The sequence below is a fragment of the Schistocerca piceifrons genome, chromosome 4 (assembly GCF_021461385.2).
Source record: "Schistocerca piceifrons isolate TAMUIC-IGC-003096 chromosome 4, iqSchPice1.1, whole genome shotgun sequence".
Lineage (NCBI taxonomy): Eukaryota > Metazoa > Arthropoda > Insecta > Orthoptera > Acrididae > Schistocerca > Schistocerca piceifrons.
Window position 1 is genome coordinate 823503289 of NC_060141.1, and position 22902 is coordinate 823526190.

At 44.2% G+C, this 22902-nt stretch overlaps 1 protein-coding gene across 1 annotated transcript in view; it reads right to left on the bottom strand.

Moving 5' to 3' along the window:
- Nucleotides 1–22902, bottom strand: part of LOC124796224 (odorant receptor Or2-like) — a 196622-nt gene that overhangs the window by 55886 nt on the left and 117834 nt on the right. Inside the window, exons 4-6 of the mRNA XM_047260316.1 lie at nt 21666–22017; nt 5911–6010; nt 4420–4521 (exon numbers count right to left, since the gene is read on the bottom strand). Of these exons, the coding sequence (XP_047116272.1) occupies nt 4420–4521; nt 5911–6010; nt 21666–22017 (554 nt within the window). The remainder of the gene's footprint in view (nt 1–4419; nt 4522–5910; nt 6011–21665; nt 22018–22902) is intronic.

A 22902-nucleotide genomic window follows, 5' to 3' on the forward strand; every position in this document is an offset into this window, starting at 1 on the left:
GGAAGGCGCGGACCTATCCCCAGCAGGCGGCCACGCCTGGCGTGGTGCGGCAACGCAGTACGCCTTTGATCAGCAGTCCACGCTTCACGCGGCACGGTATTCCCCCCAGACATGACCGCCCGTGTTGTGGTATTAGCGGCAACCTACGCGTGACACAGTAATTCCCTCGCCCGGTTACCGCTGATCTCTGACCAGTGATGCAGGATGAAACAGAATTGCGCAGGCAGTCCATTCCTTGTTCTCGAATGGCAGACACTGATGTTAAGGGGTCACGACGTGCTTGCTGACAATACGTCGACCCCCCCCCCCCCCCCTCGTGGTTGTCAGACGTGGTCGACCGGATACTTGGTGGCGGGTGTGCTTGCCCTCAGGTTCCCATGCAATCCAACACTGGGGCACACTCACATTCACATGCCCCACAAACCTGGACATTATACTATTCGACCAGCGATCCGAGTGGACACCCACATTGAGATCCATTTCATATTCTGCCAGATTCAAATGCTGACACCGCTGTCTAACACGAGCAAGTATCATCTCCATGTCGTTCACTGTGAAGCCTCGACAGCTTATGCTGTTCACGACCCTTATGCAGGGTGTATCATAATTAACAGCGTAAACTCACACAGTAATTACACAGTAGTTCAAACAGAAACTTCAGTTAACACAGTCTCGATCATTTAGTTTCTGGTTATCAGCCAGTGCTGACGTGATTCTATGTGAACCCTACATGCCGTTGTGTGGTGTGGTCTTTGTTTACATTGTTGAGAAGTAGAGTTGTGAATGGATACGAAAGTACAGCACACAGTCAGAGTGGCACACACATCAGTTGTTCGTGAAGTGGTAGTTGTGTTGCACGTGTGTCGATCGTAACAGGGAACGTTACAGTAGCGAGACGCATGCAGATGCATTTCGCGTACGATAAGACTGACGGCCATCCACAGGATGTTGCATTTCCATACCGAGAAGCATATCCTGGCCGAAGGCACCCCGAGACTCGAACGTTTACAAGTGTGGATCAACCAACGACTCCAAGAAACTACGAGCATGCTGCCTGCACGAATTACGCCTCTGCTTGAAGATGTGGTGCTGGAAACAGTCGAACACTCTACAGGCATGTCGACAAGGAGTCTTGCCACACAAATTCCTGGAATGAGCCGCAGCAGTGTTTGTAGAATACTGCGTTGCAGTTCAATTTATCCGTAATACCTTCAGCGAGAGGTGCACAAGGTGCGAGTCAAACGTTCTGTCAGTGGATGCAACGATAAGCTGTGCGCGTCCCGAGATTTACCTTTAACACTGAGGCGTATATGAGCTGCGTGTGTGTGATTATTGATAGCAACCGCTCTCCGCTCTGCGGGAACGTCTTTGCCCGGTTGCTCAGTGGTGGACGCTGTTATGCAAGGTGGCAGGGACGTTGGCATGCATGGAATATGTTCGGAGTTGTTGGCTTATTGAAGGCACAGACAGTGTGCTATTCACTGTTTGCAGCTGCTGTGGACGTGGTCGACTTCCTGTCGGCCTGATCGCAGGGCTGTAACTGGCTGCCTGCAATGAGGACTGTTGGTGGTGTGACGTCCATCTGGATTGGAGCCACTGGCCAGTAAACCGTTTCACAGACGGGAACCTGGCTTGGAATTTCTTCTCAGCTGAAAACTGTTGGTATCGTCACGGTGAGCAACTGCCTTTTCATTAGACAGCACTTTGAAAGCGTTAAACACAAGTCCCATTATCCTGGTTACGTTGCATCTAGCAAATCCGTTTTCTGTGCCTTGCATACCACCAGGCGAGAGAGCACTCATCTGTCAGTTGTACTACAAAATTTGTGGCCATTTTCAGTACACATTGTGAAATGCTGAGTCTGCGTGTCCAGACTCAGCGTGTGCCGTTCTTTGTAAGCTGCAGAGATCGTTGGTGATCACACAAGCTTTTCGTGTTGTCTTGTTAGTCTTTTAGTGAGTTGTGCTCTTAAGAGATCTGTTTTAGATCGTCCTTGCTGGTTTGCATTTTGTGTCTTTGTCTATGCTGTCCAGTTGATGCGTATATCTACTGTGTTATAGGAACTTCATTAATATAATTTCGCATGTTGCAGCGGAGCATAGGAGTAATATTATTATTGTTTTTGTGCATATACGGTAAAGAAGGCCAGAAGGTGGCCTGGCTGTATGGTACTATATGCTTGGTGTCCGTCTCCTAAACTGACAACTATTTCAAAACAAAGAGGCACCTTCACGTACTATTTAATTTGTGAACGCAGTGGGTAATAAAAGTGTCAGTCTTCTTTTATTAAAGAGCTTCGCCAGATTGTTAAATCTGTGTGCATCTATTATAATTTTTCGACACCTGAGCCACATTGTACGTGAGATCGACCCTTTGTGACACAGTCACCAATTGCTGTTGTTGTCTGTTATTCTGCCTCCCTCTGCTGCCCCAGTGGGCGAAAGTTGATTTGAGTAATTACTGTTTCTGACCGTTCAAAGGCGTTAAATTTTGTTTTTTGATTTTCAAGAATTTCTTTTATATATAACATTTTTAATATGCTTCTTGCCGCAAGGTGATTTGTCTGATTCATTAACTGGGTGTCAGAAAGAATTTTACGTAAATACTTACACCAAGAGCGTATCAGCATATATTTGCTACTCTAGTTGCTTTCTTATCCTCAGTGGTCCTCGCCTATATTCCAGTCTGACGTTTTGGGTACGTTAAATACAATTGTGAGTCGGCTCACTTACTGTAAACTTGTTATTGGCCTTTGGCCGTAAATACATTTATTTTTATTATTTATTCATTTACCAGTAGGTCTCGATCGTTTTTAAATTTCGGAATTCTATGTTTTTTTAAAAAAAATATGACTAGCCATGTTCGCGTTTGTGAAATGCCTAAGTGGCTAGTGGCTCGAATCCAGATGGACGTCACAGCACTAACAGTCCTCATCCGAGGCAGCCAGTTGCACCCGTATCATCAGCCCGCCAGGAAGGTGAACACGTCCGCAGCAACAAAAAACCGTAAACAGTTGTTATTAAGCTAGTGTTTGTCTGTGGTGCCAAAAGAACAGTGACTAACTGTTTTTCTAAATTTCTCGGTGGAGAATTGTTATATTTATCTATTCTCCCTTGGAAGACCCTTTCTCAAGTCCCATAACTGTTTTACTGTGTGTTTATTTGGTTACTCGTAATGATAATAAATTTTTGTCAAAATTTTAAATGTTTTTATTTACCTACCCCTCGCCCTATCAGACATCTACCGCCACAGACATTTTATTTACAGTTGAAGCAGGGTTCACTTCTGATGGTGTGTTTAATTATTACAGTTTTCACGTTTGGAGTATCTGGGCTCCTACCAACGTGCTGTGCACGAATTCCCATATCAACGATATTTCTCATTACATCTGTAATTAGGGGTACAAGGGGACCGGGCAAAACATGCTATTGCTACCAAACGAACTCAATGCACGGAATTACCTTCCATTTCGCGGCATCGTCTTGCAGAATGGTTGAGGAAGTTGCCTCAGAGCAACGCCGAAGGACGTGGTACATGTATGATGGAACACCGGGACGTATTGCTGCTGTAGTGACATGACATCCAGCGCGCCGCTATGGCCAAATGTGGCTTGGGCGAGGAGGACCTGTACTGCGGCCTCCAGCATCACCCGATTTGAACCACATGGATTTCTGTGTCTGGGGCCACCTTAAGGATACAGTGTACGCCACTCTCATTAACACAGTTGGAGTACTGTGTCAGAGACTTGTCAGTGTTTGTCAACAATTTCTAAATGATTCGGACGTGTTTGAAACCATCTGAAACTATTTGTGGCGAAGGGCAGGTGCCTTCATCAAGGTACAAGGGCGACACTTTGAACTCCTCCTTTAACTACGAGTACAGTCATTTAACTGCCATCGTGTTCATTCAGAACACCTGCACTTCTACCAAAGTATCTCTATTAACTTTTTTTTTAATGTTTCACAGTATTGCTTCCTTTTCGCAACTGAGATGACGTTTACGTAGGATCAAGTCAGTGATGTCTGGTAATCAAACAATCGCAATTATCTCGCTAACGGTTCGTTCCTGGACCTATACGTAGTGGGACTTATTTGCTTCAACTTTCGTGTACTTTCAATTGTGTGCGTGTGCGCTTTTAATTATGATACTCTCCGTATATCATACCAGGCCTGGAAGCAACACTGAACGCAAACGACACTCACTCACTGTGGTGGCCACTATGCTAGTCACAGAGGACTGTAAATGTAATCATTTACATTTCCGCTGACTGCTAGAGTGAGGCTAGAGTGACATCCGTCGGCCTTCCGGGAACTTCTTCTTTTTCGTTTCTTTCATGCAGTGCAGGGTCTCGATCACTCTTCCTACAACATCTACGCATGCAGACACACGCCCATATCTACGTTTGATATGCCATGTTACCTGCTCCAGTAGCTCGTTCCCATACCAGCAGTACATGAACAACTCGTAGAACATGGTAGCGAGGTAGGTGGCATAAGCGGGCATCTCTTGTCTCTTCGTGGACTGAAACAAAGGTGAAGAAACTGTCAGCTATTTGCAGAATGCTAATACGAAAGCAACTTACAAAATAATTACAGAATTTCTGCGCTGTAAAATGTTTACCCAGTGCAATAAAACTGTTCTATTCCGCAAAAACGGAATCCATATGATATAAGAGATTACATGCATATCACTCTCCTCTACAAAATGATCAATATGCTCACTAAAATTAACAAACATACCGGATTTTAATGAAACAAAAGATCAAAGGCTTTAGTACAGAATGTAGCACAATGGATCCTTTGCAAGACGTGAACGAAACTATAGATCTCCCTGTTTGAAAAAAAAAAATGTTCAAATGGCTCTGAGCACTATGGGACTTAACAGCTGAGGTCATCAGTCCCCTAGAACTTAGAACTACTTAAACCTAACTAACCTAAGGACATCACACACATCCATGCCTGAGGCAGGATCCGAACCTGCGACAGTAGCAGTCGCGCGGTTCTAGACTGAAGCGCCAAAGCTTCAGAGCTAAATTTAACAAATCTCAGGACATAGAAAGGAATATGTGTAGTTGCGTAGCATAACTAGTCACTTTTGACTTTATTAATAGCATTAAACTCTTCCCCTCATATAAAGATCTGTTCGCAAATGGAAGAACTTAATACAACCATGCAATGTATTCGCTGTTGCAAATACGAACAGCGATCAGCTGTATAAGGGAATGACGGCAGTGAAAACTTGCGCCAGACCGGGAACCAAACGCTGATATCCGGTTTTACGCGAGCGGTCATATAACTGCGTTGGCTATTTGTGCACGATTACCGGCATGAATGTCCGAAGGGACACTCAATCGTTTTTATTATCAGACAGGCACTACAATATCGGATTTATCCGCCGATACCAGGCACGGACTTTCAATTAAAATGTCCTCCCCTGCACGGGAAATACGTGCTGTGTGTACGAGTACAGGTTGTGACGCAGGTTATGCCCATGGGAGGCGGTAGGTAGAACTTAGGCAACGTGTGTCACCTATCATCCAGTCGGCTGCCCTGCGTGGTAGGCCGAGTTTCTGGTTCGCTTGTGAAATATCTTTCTGCACTGAGAGAGGCCCATTCTTCAGGTTATCCCGCTGTAAATCGCCTTATCAATGTACTGGGTAGATAGTACATAGATGCAAAACACAAGGTTGGCAGACCGTGCGTTTTCAGTCGTCCCATGGTCGGCGAATTCAATAAAAAGGCGCCGATCACCGCTGGGAAGCGTCAGACAATATTTTGTCTCGAACAAGAGTTATTCCCCATGACGGGGCCTATCGTTCCCAGATCTTCCGGGATGTGGCTGACATCGCAATAGTAACTGCGGGCGAGCCGTTGCGTCCACACACAGCAGCTGCAGATGCGCCGTACTTACTGTCATCACAGCGAAGGCGGTGAAGCAGATGACGAGGGTGCTGGTGGCGAACTGCGCGAGGACGGAGGGGCTCAGAAGCGACTCCATCTCCTCCACCGACCTGTAAGAACCAGGAAGAAGAAATTACCTGAGTTGTAAACCAGGACTCTTTATACTAAGTTTATCTGTTTCGGTTCTAAGAAGCACAGAAAGGATGTAGAGCGTTAATAAGGTGTTTGTAAATTCATATCTTATGTGACGAATTTATTTCTGTGTAATCCTGCGTCCAGCATCATTTAACTAATACCGTCAACAGGTTTATCTAGCGAGAGCAGTTATCTCCACAGCACTTTACTGAGTCGTGTGGAGGGCTCTCATCTTATTCTGACGAACGTCCTGAGAGCTCCCATACTGTTCATAACACACTTGTGGTGTAATATTGTCCGAACTCTTCAATCTTTCGATATTTGCATCATCATAATCATCATATGTTGGCATAGAGCAACAAAGAAAGTATCAACACCTTCAGATTAGGCTCAACAGTCTCAACGAACTTATTAAAGGTTAAAATTACGTATCTGACGGGAGAGTAAGCATTTTTTTTTTTTCAAAAATTAAAATTTTTGGCATGTAACGACTGGGCAAATTGGCCCCTAGAGCGATTTTCATTGAGTGGCAATTTAATCATACCTCGGTGCTCACGGTCAAGGAGCAGACGTGGTCACCGTCTTGGGGGGTGATACTTAGCTAGAAGATGCATTCAGAAACCTCCTGTGCACCCTAGACAAAGCAAAAGTAAATCTACAAACATCAAATTTCTTTTTCGTTTATGATTACTGTGGCTTTATATTGTTTTCTAGTGACTTCCTGTGGTTACATAATACAGGATGATAAGTTTGCTTCAGTTAACATCACGTCAATATAAAATGGAATAATACTGCGAACGTAACGCCCACTTTAGAGTGTGAAACGTTAGGAAAAAGATGAAAATTGTTCCAAAAGAACAGAGCAAGAACATGGACGATATATATGAGACATGAGAAAAAGCTTATCTGAATCAAGTAAGCAGGAAACGGACTGAGGATGAAACAGATTGCAAAAAAGGGTATGCAATAGTACTAAGAGAAGAACACCAAAAAGAAAGATCTCCGAATTATGTATCAGTGAAAGAGATGCTAATCTGCATGTAAATCAAACGTGGCATTGGAAACAAGTAAATTTCTTAATAGGAACCAAAAGCACAAGGAAGTCCTTAATAGCATGCCAGTATAAAAAGGAGTAAACTACCATAAGAGACTTTGGGTACAGATTATAGAGAGAAAAGTAATTATCGAGCGCAGACTTGGTCGGAGTTTCATAGTATTAGGAAGAGTGTAATACTCACTAAATTTCTTCCCTAACAGGGTACTAGGGTATTTATACTTGTTATAAACAATATGATAGTGGAACTCTGGTTTACCAACGTTTAAGAAAGGGAACGGAAATAATCGTGAGAATGAAGTATATTAACGAGAAGGCTAATGACCAATGCGGATTTTTAAGAGGAAGACCCCCTCGCAAATGCCTATTTCGTATGACTCTATTGACTGCGAAGCATATATAATCTTCACAGATAAAATCAATGCTTCCAATAGAATGGGCAAATATGGAAGAGAAACAATTCCCAAATCATTTGCTAAATGTGTTATTACAATCCTCTAATGTAATTATGTCAACACTGAAGTGGAGCTAAAAAGACAAAAATGAGACAAAATAGGAGAACCGGTAATGAATGAATGACATCAAAAGTATCAAGATTTAAGTCTGGACAATGTGATGTTAGAGTTCATTTCTGAAGAGCCCCCACGTGTCAAGGACACTAGTTGCCACCAAACGAAAGTGTTATGTGGTGATGCCACCGTAATGACGTGGACCAGATTTTACTATAATTACTGGATACATATCGTCAAATGAGTTTCCTTGATAGTGATTCTGTTTAAGCACAAGGTGACAGTTGACATCCCTTCGTGACTATCGCACATCCTCCCAAATATGACTTTTTGTGGGATGGAACTCCTCCATGAAAATGGTTCGTGAATGTTCACAATTGGCCTGACGACAGTTTTAAATAACTTCAGCAAATAATTTTTCACGTAACAAAGTAACAATCTTGTTATAACTTGGCGTCTGAAAGACATTTGACTCAGTATTACACAAGCGATTGTTAACTAAAGTACGATAACATAGGGTATCAAACGAAATTAGTGACTAGATTTCATGGGATGGAGGACACAGTACGACATAGGGTCAGCCACATATGTGGAAGTATCCTCAGGAGTACCGCAGGGAAATGCTTTGGACCTTTGCTGTTCATTTTCTATGTTAATGACATTTTTATATATGATTCAATTACCTATAACGAGATACTATCTCAACAAAATTGTATATATATACTCAGTCTGATTTTGATAAGATGTAGAAGTGATGGAAAGATTGGCAACTTGCTTTAAATGTTCAGATATCGAAAACTGTGCACTTAAAAAAATTGACGAAAGAAGACACGTAGTGTCGTGTGACAAGTCACAGCTCGAATCACTCGACTAACAAAAACACCTGGGAGCAACAAACCGTGAAGATGTGAAACTGAATTATCACATAGGCTCTATGGTAGATAAAACAGATGGCAGGCTTCGGTCCAGTACTAGGATTCTAGGACAATCTGGTCCCTCTACAGAAGTGAATTGCTAACAAATCACTCGTATGTCTAATACCAGAATATTGCTCAAACGTGTGGCATATACATCAAATAACTAAAGGAGGAGTCAGTGAAAGTATTCAAATAAGGAGGGTAGCTCGTTGGTGACAAATTTGTTTAATCTACGAAGAAGCATCATGGACACGTCGGAAAACTAAATTTTGCATTCTATTGATGATAGACTGGCAGACGCTCGAAAACAACCGCCCAACTGCACCACGAAATCTTTATTCAAAGTTTTAAGAACCAGTATCAAGCGAGGAACCTAGGAATATACTACATTCTCCTTGACTTCCCTAGGAATGACGAAGACTGTACTGGACTAATTACAGAGAGCACAGAGGCACACCAGCAGTCTTCCTATGCTCCATTCGCGAATGGAACGACAAAAATCTCCAATGCACGGTACAATGGTAAGTACCCAGTGCCACGCAGCTTACAGTGATTTGTAATGTAGATGTAGATGTACGTGTAGACGCTTCTGCAAAGCTGCGTGGTATTAGGCGCCATGTCATGGTCACGGTCCGCGCGGCTCCCCCCGTCGGAGGTTCGAGGTTCGAGTCCTCCCTCGGGCATGGGTGTGTGTGTGTGTGTGTGTGTGTGTGTGTGTGTGTGTGTGTGTGTGTGTGTGTGTGTGTGTTTGTGTGCGTGTGCGTGTGTGTTGTCCTTAGTGTAAGTTAGTTTAAGTTAGATTAAGTAGTGTGTAAGCTTAGGGACCGATGATATCAGCAGTTTGGTCCTATAAGAAAGATATCGAAAAAAAAATAGGTTTTTAAAAGCTATGTTAGAGAAGGCAGCTATTGCGCCAGCATGTAACGTTCCTTCTCATAGACTGGCTTTTGTATTTTTCCTTTACTTAATTTTTTAATTGTTACTAATATTTTTATGTTACGATAGTTGAAAGTAGCGTGAATAAAAGGCCGCTATGTGTAAGAAGCGTGAAGCGCCCTTTGAATGTACCCTGATGGCTAAAAGAGCCACGCGCACTTTGAATAAGAAAATTCTATCTGGCATTGAAATCAACGTAAAATGATTCAAATGGTTCAAATGGCTCTGAGCACTATGGGACTTAACATCTGAGGTCATCAGTCCCCTAGAACTTAGAACAACTTAAACCTAACAAACCTAAGGACATCACACACATCCATGCCCGAGGCAGGATTCGAACCTGCGACCGTAGCAGTCGCGCGGTTCCGGACTGTAGCGCCTAGAACCACTCGACCACCGCGGCCGGTTCAACGTGAAAGATTGGGTCGCCACCAACTCCAGCCACGCAACAAATAAGAGGTTGCACCGACCCGTAAAATTATTTAATTTATTCATAAGAAAAACTCACAAAAGAACATTCATTGTAAAGTCACTGATAAAGAATGGGATGTAATTATCAATATGATCCAGGCATTGCTCACGCGAATCAAATACTGAACAAAGTAAAGCGCTCGTGAAGACTGTCCATAAGTGCAGCTTGCAGCAACATTCCTGAAAACAAGATCTATTCCATAGCATTTGTTTTAAATAAAAAAGCGACGCTGATTATTGGACCTGTGCGCATGGAGACGCTATAGATGAGCTAACAAGGAAAACTACAAGGTAAATGGCGTAGGTAATGGAGACGCAACATCGGTACACTGGATAAGATTGGAGGCAAAATTACTTATCCTTAAAACATTGATGTTAGGCAACTATACAGCTGCTGTTGCCTGGTAAGTAAGTACAATTGCTTGTGAAACGCTATACGTTTCACTGCAGACTTGTGTGCCCACTTGGTTCACGGAGACAGAATTTCTACATACCGTGCCCAATTTTAGTAACATCAAACCACGCAGTAGCGAACAATTCACATTTAACAGACGACACATTTGAGTAGAGAAATGATAATGGCAGAAGGCCAACAAACTCTACTACGAGGGCAGTTCAATAAGTAATGCAACACATTTTTTTCTGAAACAGGGGTTGTTTTATTCAGCATTTAAATACACCAGGTTATTCCCCAATCTTTTAGCTACACAACACTATTTTTCAACGTAATCTCCATTCAATGCTACGGCCTTACGCCACCTTGAAATGAGGGCCTGTATGCCTGCACGGTACCATTCCACTGGTCGATGTCGGAGCCAACGTCGTACTGCATCAATAACTTCTTCATCATCCGCGTAGTGCCTCCCACGGATTGCGTCCTTCATTGGGCCAAACATATGGAAATCCGACGGTGCGAGATCGGGGCTGTAGGGTGCATGAGGAAGAACAGTCCACTGAAGTTTTGTGAGCTCCTCTCGGGTGCGAAGACTTGTGTGAGGCCTTGCGTTGTCATGAAGAAGAAGTTCGTTCAGATTTTTGTGCCTATGAACACGCTGAAGTCGTTTCTTCAATTTCTGAAGAGTAGCACAATACACTTCAGAGTTGATCGTTTGACCATGGGGAAGGACATTGAACAGAATAACCCCTTCAGCGTCCCAGAAGACTGTAACCATGACTTTACCGGCTGAGGGTATGGCTTTAAACTTTTTCTTGGTAGGGGAGTGGGTGTGGCGCCACTCCATTGATTGCCGTTTTGTTTCAGGTTCGAAGTGATGAACCCATGTTTCATCGCCTGTAACAATCTTTGACAAGAAATTGTCACCCTCAGCCACATGACGAGCAAGCAATTCCGCACAGATGGTTCTCCTTTGCTCTTTATGGTGTTCGGTTAGACAACGAGAGACCCAGCCGAAACAAACCTTTGAATATCCCAACTGGTGAACAATTGTGACAGCACTACCAACAGATATGTCAAGTTGAGCACTGAGTTGTTTGATGGTGATCCGTCGATCATCTCGAACGAGTGTGTTCGCACGCTCCGCCATTGCAGGAGTCACAGCTGTGCACGGCCGGCCCGCACGCGGGAGATCAGACAGTCTTACTTGATCTTGCGGCGATGATGACACACGCTTTGCCCAACGACTCACCGTGCTTTTGTCCACTGCCAGACATTCTGCAAGCGCCTATGAATATCTGAGATGCCCTGGTTTTCCGCCAAAAGAAACTCGATCACTGCCCGTTGTTTGCAACGCACATCCGTTACAGACCCCATTTTAACAGCTCCGTACATCGCTGCCACCTGTCGGAAGTCAATGAAACTATACGAGACGAAGCGGGAATGTTTGAAAATATTCCACAAGAAATTTCCGGTTTTTTCAACCAAAATTGGCCGAGAAAAAAAATGTGTTGCATTACTTATTGAACTGCCCTCGTATTAAACCATGTGGATCGTTTCCACCGGACATAAGGTAATGGGATAAAGAAAATTCATAAAGCAGCAAAAACTACCAAGGTTCGGAAAAGATCAGAATGCACTCACACGCAGTTGCAGACACACAACACACACTCACACTGAACCGAGGGCGCTTCAACATATGCAACACCTTTGTGCTACGTTCTTCTGACGGATCAAAGTCAAGTCTGCATTAGGAATCAAACTGAAAGTCTGCAAAAGCCTTGCATTCCTTGCTACGGCCCAGAAAATCAATTTTTTATAAGATGAAATGCGAGATCAACAGCTAAAAGCTCCTCTCTCGCTATGAGACAACGCGCCACGCGGTTACGTCAACTCACCCACCTTCGAAGAGACTTCGGCAGCAGACCCTCGGCGAGGGGAGCAAACCTCTCTGCTTACCTGAAAACTACATAGGTTGGCCATTCTGTGCGACTACCGCTGATTCTCTGCAGCAGACTAAACTCCTGTATAGCAAAATGGAAAACACCGACATGCATTCACTCACGCATGTCAGAGAGTTCTGTATCATTGGAAAGCGAATAAAAATGATACTGAAAGGGGACTACAGGACGCTTTCATAGTGTCTCAGTAACTTATAGAAGTACTGGATGGAAGCAAGTGGCTTTGGATGGAAGCAAGAGGCTGTGGATGGAGGCAGTTGGAGCAGCACACGTGTTGCCTGTAGCAGGTCGGTGATTCGATGAGCGGCTCGCTACGTGAGAAGATGTGTTACTAGCTGATATAAGAAGGGAACATGGAAAATTGGCATGGAACTTTAATACCTTTAAACAGAAATATTAATACCAGAAGACATTTTCAATACAGAAAACGTCAATGGTACTCTGTGTTTCATTATCAGTGGTTGTGGAAATAATCCGGTGCATAAAATCGGAGTTTTGCCAAATATATGACGACCACAAAATCACACGAGAGTATAAAAGTACGAAGGAGTATGATTTTGAGTAGTAGAGGCTACGGATCACCACGTCAATCAGTCGGCGCACGGACACGATGCAGGCGAGACAAACGCGTACGCCACCATCTTACACTACTGGCCATTAAAATTGCTACACCACGAAGGTAACGTGCTACAGACGCGAAATTTAACCGACAGGAAGAAGACGCTGTGATATGCAAATGATTTACTTTTCAGAGCATTCACACAAGGTTGGCGCCGGTGGCGACACCTACAACGTCCTGACATGAGGAAAGTTTCCAATCGATTTCTCATACACAAACAGCAGTTGACCGACGTTGCCTGGTAAAACGTTGTTGTGATGCCTCGTGTAAGGAGCAGAAATGCGTACCAGCACGTTTCCGACTTTTGATAAATGTCGGATTGTAGCCTATCGCGATTGCGGTTTATCGTATCGCGACATTGCTGCTCGCGTTGTTCGAGATCCAATGACTGTTAGCAGAGTATGGAATCGGTGGATTCAGGAGGGTAATACGGAACGCCGTGCTGGATGCCAACGGCCTCGTATCGCTACCAGTCGAGATGACAGGCATCTTATCCGCATGGCTGATGGCTGTAACGGATCGTGCAGCCAGATGGGGACGTTTGCAAGACAACAACCATCTGCACGAACAGTTCGACGACGTTTGCAGCAACATGGACTATCAGCTCTGAGACCATGCCTGCGGTTACTATTGACGCTGCATCACAGACAGGAGCGCCTGCGATAGTGTACTCAACGACGAACCTGGGTGCACGAATGTCAAAACGTCATTTTTTCGGATGAATCCACGTTCTGTTTACAGCACCATGATGGTCGCATCCGTGTTTGGCGACATCGCGGTGAACGCACATCGGAAGCGTGTATTCGTCATCGCCATACTGGCATATTACCCAGCGTGATGGTATGAGGAGCCATTGGTTACACATCTCGGTCACCTCTTGTTCGCACTGACGGCACTTTGAACAATGGACATTTCAGACGTGTTAGGACCAGTGGCTCTACCCATCATTCGATCCCTGCGAAACACTACATTTCAGCAGGATAATACACGACCGCATGTTGCAGTTCCTGTACGGGCCTTTCTGGATACAGAAAATGTTCGACTGCTGCCCTGGCCAGCACATTCTCAGATTTCTCACCAATTGAAAACGTCTGGTCAATGGTGGCCGAGCAACTGGCTCGTCACAATACGCAAGTCACTACTCTAGATGAACTGTGGTATCGTGTTGAAGCTGCATGGGCAGCTGTACCTGTACACGCCATCCTAGCTCTGTTTGACTCAATGCCCAGGCGTATCAAGGCCGTTATTATGGCCAGAGATGATTGTTCTGCGTACTGATTTCTCAGGATCTATGCACCCAAATTGCGTGAAAATGTAATCACATGTCAGTTATAGTATAATATATTTGTCAAATGAATACCCGTTTATCATCTGCATTTCTTCTTGGTGTAGCAATTTTAATGGCCAGCAGTGTAGTATTTTCCGTTTTCTAATTAGTTGTAACCTTTGTAAACATATTGAGCAATCAGAGATCACAATGTACAGTAATAAAACATTATATAACATCCCTGATCGTATGAAAACCCTTTTATTCATAAGTGGTGACCGGTTTCGACCCGATGTGGATCATCTTCGGACGCTGCTCTGTAATTCAGAGTACATCAGAATAGAGGGAAACATGAAATACAATAAACATTCGGTCTAGAATAAATTATACGGTGCTCTAACCGGTGGCGACGTTTGGAGATGGAGGCAGCAAATGTGGACGCCGCACACTGGTGCCGACTGCTGACTGCGTGGCAGTGAGGTGGCGAGTCGAACAGCAGGTGCCACCACTGCTTGCTTGTCGCCCTGCGTCATCTTTAGCCAGCAGGATACAACGTATGCGACACTTGTTTGACAGTTGTTGATGTTGTTGTTGTTGTTGTTGTCTTCAGTTGGTTTGATGCAGCTCTCCACGCCACACTATTCTGTGCAAGCTTCTTCACCACCCAGTACTTACTGCAACCTACATCCTTCTGAATCTGCTTAGTGTATTCATCTCTTGGTCTCCCTCTACTATTTTTTTACCCTCCACGCTGCCCTCCAATAATAAATTGGTGATCCCCTGATGCCTCAGACTATGACCTACCAATCGATCCCTTCTTCTAGTCAATTTCTGCTACAATTTTCTCTTCTCTCCAATTCTATTCAAATAACTCCTCATTAGTTATGTGATCTACCCATCTAATATTCTGCATTATTCTGTAGCACCACATATCGAAAGCTTGTATTGTCTTCTTGTCTAAACTACTTATCGTCCACGTTTCACTTCCATACATGGCTACACTCCATAAAAAATACTTTCGGAAACGATATCCTGACACTTAAATCTATACTCGCTGATCAGATTTTTCTTCTTCAGAAACGTTTTCCTTGCCATTGCCAGTCTACATTTTATATCCCCTCTACTTCGACCATCATCAGTTACTTTGCTCCCCAAATAGCAAAACTCCTTTACTACTTTAAGTGTCTCATTTCCTAATTTAATTCCCTCAGGATCGCTCGACTTAATTCGACTACATTCCATTATCCTCGTTTTGCTTTTGTTGATGTTCATCTTATATCCTGCTTTCAAGACACTGTCCATTCCGTTGAGCTGCTCTTCCAGGTTAACCATACAATAAAGCTGCATGCCCTCGGGAAAAATTACAGCTACAGTTTCCCCTTGCTTTCAGCCGTTCGCAGTGCAGCACAGCAACGCCGTTTTGGTTAGTGTTACAAGGCCAGATCAGTCAATCATCCTGAGTGTTGCCCCTGCAACTATTGAAAAGGCTGCTGCCCCTCTTCAGGAACCACACGTTTGTCTGGCCTCTCAACAGATATCCCTCTGTTGTTGTCGCACATACGGTACAGCTATCTGTATCGCTGAGGCACGAAAACCTCCCCACCAACGGCAAGGTCCGCGGTTCATGGGGGGTACGGTTTGAGAGTATGAATGTAAAACTTAATACCGCAAGGTAACCAGAGGCGTCCTGCTGCCCGTCTTTGCTGCACTCAAAAGTTTCAGCCAGGGCAGTCGGCTAACATTTTAACAGAAGCTACTGGCTGGTCAGTAGTAATTCTTCACGTTAGGTGGTGTAAAATTTTAACTGTACAACAAGTAAGTTGTTGTGTTGCTTGAGACTTTCCTGACGAACTCCTTGTAAATATGGTTCTCGGGCGAGACGTCGAATATTTTTGTGAAATTCCTACAATATTTCGTCAGCGAAACCGATCGTCATTTTCAAGACGACAGTTTGTTGCACCGATGAAGCATTGTGGAATTTTCACGACGATACCCGACGACTCGCCCGAGAACCATATTTAGGTGTAAATTGTTATTTTGATATAACCTACAATAATACGCAGCATGATATTAAGGTTTATGTTCATGCTCTTTGGCATGTATCGCATACGTTGTATCGTGTTGGCTAAAGACGACGCAGGGCGACAGGCAAGGAGCAGCACGCCTGCTGTTTGCCTCCACGACACCGCCACACAGTGACCAGTCGACGTCACAGGGCGGCGTCCACTTGTCCTGCTCCGTGTCCACACGTCATCACTGGGTAGAGAAGCGTATAATTATGCTTTACTGTGTGTTGATGGTGTTGGGACAGCAACCAGCCACAAATTTACTTTCAGTTCATTTATTCAAAGGATACCGTTGTGATTCATCCTCAGATTGTGGCTAGTTGCTGTCCCAACACTATCAACATTTGTTTTCAAACAACAGCCACGGTCTCCATCATGTCATCTTTACTTTATGTTTATTACATTAAATCATTCCCTCTATTTCGTCGCACTCGGAGCGAAGGTGATCCACGTCAGGTAGAAACCGTAACCACTTATGAATAAAAGGGTTTTTATGAGGTCAAGACTGTTGTATATAATATTTTATTCCAGTTCATTATGTAAGTTTTTATCAGAAGTGTATTGCTGCGAAGTTCACGGTGACCTTTTTCAATAAATTCACCGTAATGGTACCCCTAAACTTCATTTACTGAAGGCAGCAGCGCGTATTCTTATCAGAGGCCATTGATTATCAGTTTACAGTACGGTTGCCGCATGCTGGGGCGTCGTCAGAAGGACCCCAACTCTGAGCACACAGCCGAATGTCTAAAGACATACTCAAAAGGTTAATTCAAGAACGGACTAGCCTCACACTGCCTCCCTCAGTGACGTGGTCTTGCCCGCTGTATACGTGTGTCACGTAGACATCACTCACAGGTCGATTTCTCCTTCTAATTAACAGTGCTAGAGACAAAGCGTTAGAGAAATGTTTGAAAATCATTCGAAAATTTTCCCCGATTTGTAGAACCGTGCAAATAACATGGCGATCATCAGATAAACACATGGATTTAGCGACGTCCTACGTCATTTCAGATGCAGCGCGAGCAAAGTCTTTCGTTGCACCGTAGATGTGACTGGTCACTTGTGGGTCAGAATCTCGGTGGAGGAGAAAGCCGTGCAGTATCGGCTGGCCGGCCACTACTCTGGTTTACCTTTCTGCCTTCAGGTGGTAAAAGTGTACCTTAAGAAGCAGCAAGCACGTATACCTCCTCCCTCTCTTCAGTGCTTTGTCTGCTCTGCGTGGCTGGCGGTGGTCGCAGTGCTCTTAGGATAATATCAGGCCTGTGGTAGCCCTTTTGAAGTCGAGAGATTAACATAATTGTTGTATTTCGCTTATCTATGCTATGTAAGAAATGACATCTAACAAACGTTTCATGATAATTTCCGTAAAAGAACGTATGATATGAATAGATCCGACGGCTTCTCAGTTGTGCAGTACCGGCCACGCGATTGTCTTTCTGTACCGACCACATGTAACTTCAGTTTTTAAATTATATTTTCTTCTTCTCACTTCTTTTCAGACTGACGTCGCAGAAACTGAACAAAAATAAGAGGAAGATGAATGAAGAGTGCGTGAAAACGCTGTGAGCAATGTCACATCTAACAAAATGACCCCAAGGGAGGTTCAGAAGTAGGACCTTTGTATCACTACCTTCCACACGACAATTGAAGGAGAAAATGATGTTTGGTTGGTTGATTTGAGGATGGGACTAAACAGAGAGGTTATTGGTACCATCGGATTAGGAAAGGAAGTCGGTCGTGCCCAGTTCAAAGGAACCATCCCAGCTTTTGCCAGAATCAATTTAGGGAAATCGCGGAAGACCTAAATCAGGATAGCTGGATGCGGGTTTGCACCGCCGTCCTCCCGAATCCGAGTCCGGTTTGCTAACCACTGCGCCACCTCGCTCGGTGGGAGCAAAAGATCGCCACCGAGAAAATGAGATTGAAAGCCAAAAAAAGAAAGGCTAAAAACAGTTGAAGAAAACTGAATTTAAGTGCTCCAAAAGGTAATTAACGCACAGAGAGTGATCATGAGAAACTAATTACATAGCGGCAAAGAAAACTGGACTTTACCGGAAATAATGGGTCAACAGAAGGCATCGAAAACTGCATTTGACAAAGTGCATGGTGCCGTTTGACGAATAGTGGGTGCTTTGTATCAAGTATAGAGGCTGGGCACAAGTTGGATGTGTGAATCAGGAGGATAATTTGTATTTTATTTGCGATCTCTTTAAAACACTGAGTTAAACATTGGTGAACTAAGCTGAAATAGCAACAATAAGTTCCCATTCTTATGTGTTCTACTGTTATTCAATAAGTATCAGTGTTGTACATCATTAATAACGCCGATGACATTGTAATTCTGTCAGAGACAGCAAAGGACTTGGAAGAGCAGTTGAATGGAATGGACAGTGTCTTGGAAGGAGGATATAAGATGAACATCAACAAAAGCAAAACGAGGATAATGAAATGTAGTCGAATTCAGTCGGGTGATGCTGCGGGAGTTAGATTAGGAACTGAGACACTTAAAGTAGTAAAGGAGTTTTTCTATTTGGGGAGCAAAATAACTGATGATGGCCGAAGTAAAGAGGATATAAAATGTAGACTGGCAATGGCAAGGAAAGCGTTTCTGAAGAAGAAAAATTTGTTAACATCGAGTATAGATTTAAGTGTCAGGAAGTCGTTTCTGAAAGTATTTGTATGGAGTGTAGCCATGTATGGAACTGAAACGTGGACGATAAATAGCTTAGACAAGAAGAAAATAAAAGCTTTCGAAATGTGGTGCTACAGAAGAATGCTGAAGATTAGATGGGTTGATCACATAACTAACGATGAGGTATTGAATAGAATTGGGGAGAAGAGGAGCTTGTGGCACACCACACGCTGTATACGTGTGTCATGTGGACATCACTCACAGGTCGATCTCTCCTTCTAATTAACAGTGCTAGAGACAAAGCGTTAGACAAATGTTTGAAAATCATTCGAAAATTTTCCCCGATTGGTAGAACCATCCAAAAAACATGGCGATCATCAGATAATCACATGGATTCAGCGACATCCTACGTCATTTCAGATGCAGCGCGAGCAAAGTCTTTCGTTGCACCATAGATGTGACTGGTCACTTCTAGAAGAAGGGATCAGTTGGTAGGATATGTTCTGAGACATCGAGGAATCACCAATTTAGTATTGGAGGGCAGCGTGGAGGGTAAAAATCGTATAGGGAGACCAAGAGATGAATACACTAAGCAGATTCAGAAGGATGTAGGCTGCAGTAGGTACTGGGAGATGAAGAAGCTTGCACAGGATAGAGTAGCATGGAGAGCTGCATCAAACCAGTCTCAGGACTGAAGGCCACAACAACAACAACCCATATTATCAATGAAAGGAAAATGGTTGGTACTACAACGTATTTTCTACAAGCCTTGTAACTGTGACTCTTTTACTTTCGAAGGAATTAGGTAGTATAAATAAACAATAAAAATCATTACACTGTGAAATTCATAGAACATGTGTACCAGGAATAGAATATGGTGCCCATAATTAAAGTTCCAGTTTCAAAACGCGTAGGAAGAGAACCACTGCTCACAAATTTGAACAATGTATTATTGACGCCGGAGGGCAACGTCATGGAACAAAAAAAACGTAAATTTTATCAATAGACGTCTCTGCCAGCGTCTTACAGTAAATCGGATCAGGTACAAATGGCAGAAGAACTGCAGTACTGGGGCTATGGTTTGAGTTGCATATTGCACCAGCCATGCTCTTGAATGCGCATGACGCACAGGTTCAGCAATCGACACTTGCTGCACTGTTTGTTCGGTAAGCCCATCGACCAAGACAAGGTCCTACCAAACCGGGTGGGAAAAATCGGTTTCGAATTCTTGTAAGGCCAAAAGTTGCGTAAAAACAAATGCAAAATGATGTCTGCTTTTAATTGTCCTGGGGCTAAAAATTGCATCAAAAGGAAAATGACTTCGGTTTTTAATTGTGCTGGGGCCAAAAACCACATAAAAAGCAAACTGACATCTGTTCCTAATTGTCGTGAGACTGGTGCAAGACATATTCAATAATCTGCCCACAGTTTTCTACCGCAAGTTGAAATCGGGGAACATCATGTTCCACAAAAGAATGGAGTGCCTCAGAGTTCACGTTCGGAATGCATTGCGCTGTTCTTTCCTTCACTTCAGCTACGTTCGTAATTGGAGCACTGAACGCAGCATCTTTCAGATAGCACCATAGCCAGAAGTCACATGGATTAAGATCAGGTGATGTGGACGGGCAGGCTGTAGGGAAATGAGCGCTGACAGTTCATACATTTCCGAAATGCTTCTGCAGCAGCCGCATCGCTGGTTGTGCAATGTGCGGATGAGCGCCATCTGCATAAAAACATGCAAGCTGTCAAGAAGCTGGAGTGACGCTGATGTGCAAAAAACTGTTAGTGACCGTACAGGTAACAAGACCCGCAGGGCTCATCTCGAAAAACACATCCTGCCATGAACGATACCGTTAACTTGCACCACACACTTGCTTTTTCAGAATGATGTGGTAACAATTGGTGTGCGTGCGGATTTTCTATTGCCAATATTCCGTAATTCTGCATACTGTGTGTCCTTGGAAAAGAAAATGGGTTGGTTCAAATGGCTCTGAGGACTATGGGACTTAACTTCCGAGGTCATTAGTGCCCTAGAACTTAGAACTACTTGAACCTAACTAACCTAAGGACATCACGCACATCCATGTCCGAGGTAGGATTGGAACCGAACCTGCAACCGTAGCGAAACGAAAATGGGTTTTATCTGTCTACAGAATGTGCTGCGGCCATTCATTATCCACATCCACGAGAGCAAGAAATTCCGGAGTCGTAGTTTGTCCTGCTGGCAAGTCAGCAGGATGCTACCCCTCAACACGGATGAGTTTGCATGGACAGCAGTGCAGGCTGATTCGTAGCATTTTACGGACTGTGGTCGCGGGACTGTCCAACGTTTGGGCAATTCCCCACGTGCTGCACGTTTGCACACAGCTGGTCAACCCCTCCTGCAGTGCTGTGGCCACATCTTCGACAGATGTCGGATCACCTGATTTCATCCTTTGCCACATTTTACTTCAAAAGAACCTCTCTTTTTGATAATTTTGTAATCGATTTCCCCAGAACCTTAGCTGACTTTGAACCAATGTCATTTTCCACACGCTTGAATGTATATAAATATTCAGATTAACCACCACAATTAAGAAGGGACATCGAAAATCTTAAGCACGAGTTCCCCTATTACCAACAGTTATACAGGATGGGAAAAATAAAACTGGCCCAGGAAAATATTTCAAGCGCCTTGAGATAGGCAACCCAACATACAGATGCAGGCGATGTAAGCTGGGTTGTCTATTTTCAGGTGCACGAAATATTCTTCTAGGACAGTTTTACTTTGGCTAGGCTGTAGACAGAGCGTTGCGTTACGCAGCTTGATGATCTCCTGGTGGAAGAGGACGCACTGGACGAGCCTCCGGTAGTCCCCGTGCCGTGTTACAGAGGCCGCGGAACGCCGGTCGCCTACGGTAGCCGCTTCACCGCGCCCGGGCAGCTGGACGGTGTCAGCCAGTGCTGCGTTGAGCATCTTGAGCTGCGACGACAGGTATATGATGAGCGTCACGTAGAAGGCGTCCAGCGTGCTGGTGGACAGGTAGATGAGCATGAACCAGTAGCAGATGAGCGCGTAGCTGAGCTGGTAGTAGGGCGTCCGCACGGGCTGGCCCCCGTACCACCAGATCAGCATCGGCAGGTTGCGGCCCAGGTGTCTCTCGAACGTCCCGTTACCTGCAACCACACAAATCGTACAGCTATACTTAAATAAGCAGTAAGAACTTTGAACTTGCCACACCTCCCTAAACCTTCTACAGCTCATTCCAGTAACTGCGTCCTCTACATCTACAACACACTTCGCAAGCAACCGAATGCAGCGCGGTGGAGGATCCTTTTGGTAGCATCAACGTATCCCCTCTTCACTGTTCCACTTCGTTTGGACGTGGAAGAATGATTGCTAGTAAGCCGTTGTATTACCCTTATGTTCTCGGAATTTTTCATCGTGGTCATTTCGTGAGATGTATATGGGAGGAAGTAATACGGCATCAGACTTTTCCCGGAAAGTGCTCACTGGAAATTTCAACAGTAAACCTCTCTGATATGCACAACGCATCTGCTTTGAAGTCTGCCACTGGAGTCTGTGAAGCACCTCTGTAGGGCCGACTAAACGAACCCGTGACGAAACGCGCCGTTCTTCGTTGGATCTTCACTGTCCTACCTATCAGTCCAAACTGGTGAGGGTCCCACACTGATGAACAACACTCAAGAATCGGTCGGACAAGCGTCTTATAAGCCAGTTGCTTCGTGGATGAGTTACAATTCGTTAAAATTCTTCCAATGAACCTCAGTTTGGCATACTCTTTTCGGACTATTTATTTTAAGTGGTCATTTCGTTTAATTTCGCTCCTAGACATTTTACGGTAGATACTGTTTCCAGTAGTTTGACATCAATAATGTAGCTATACAGTGTCGGATTTCTTTTCCTGTGTACACTCCATATGTTACATTTATTTACGCTCGGGGTAAATTGTCAGAACCTGCACTGTTGTGGGTTGGCAGGAGAGCCAACACCGTTACTGGAGGAAGCCTAAAGGCACGCGTTTTAGCTCACGCAGGCTG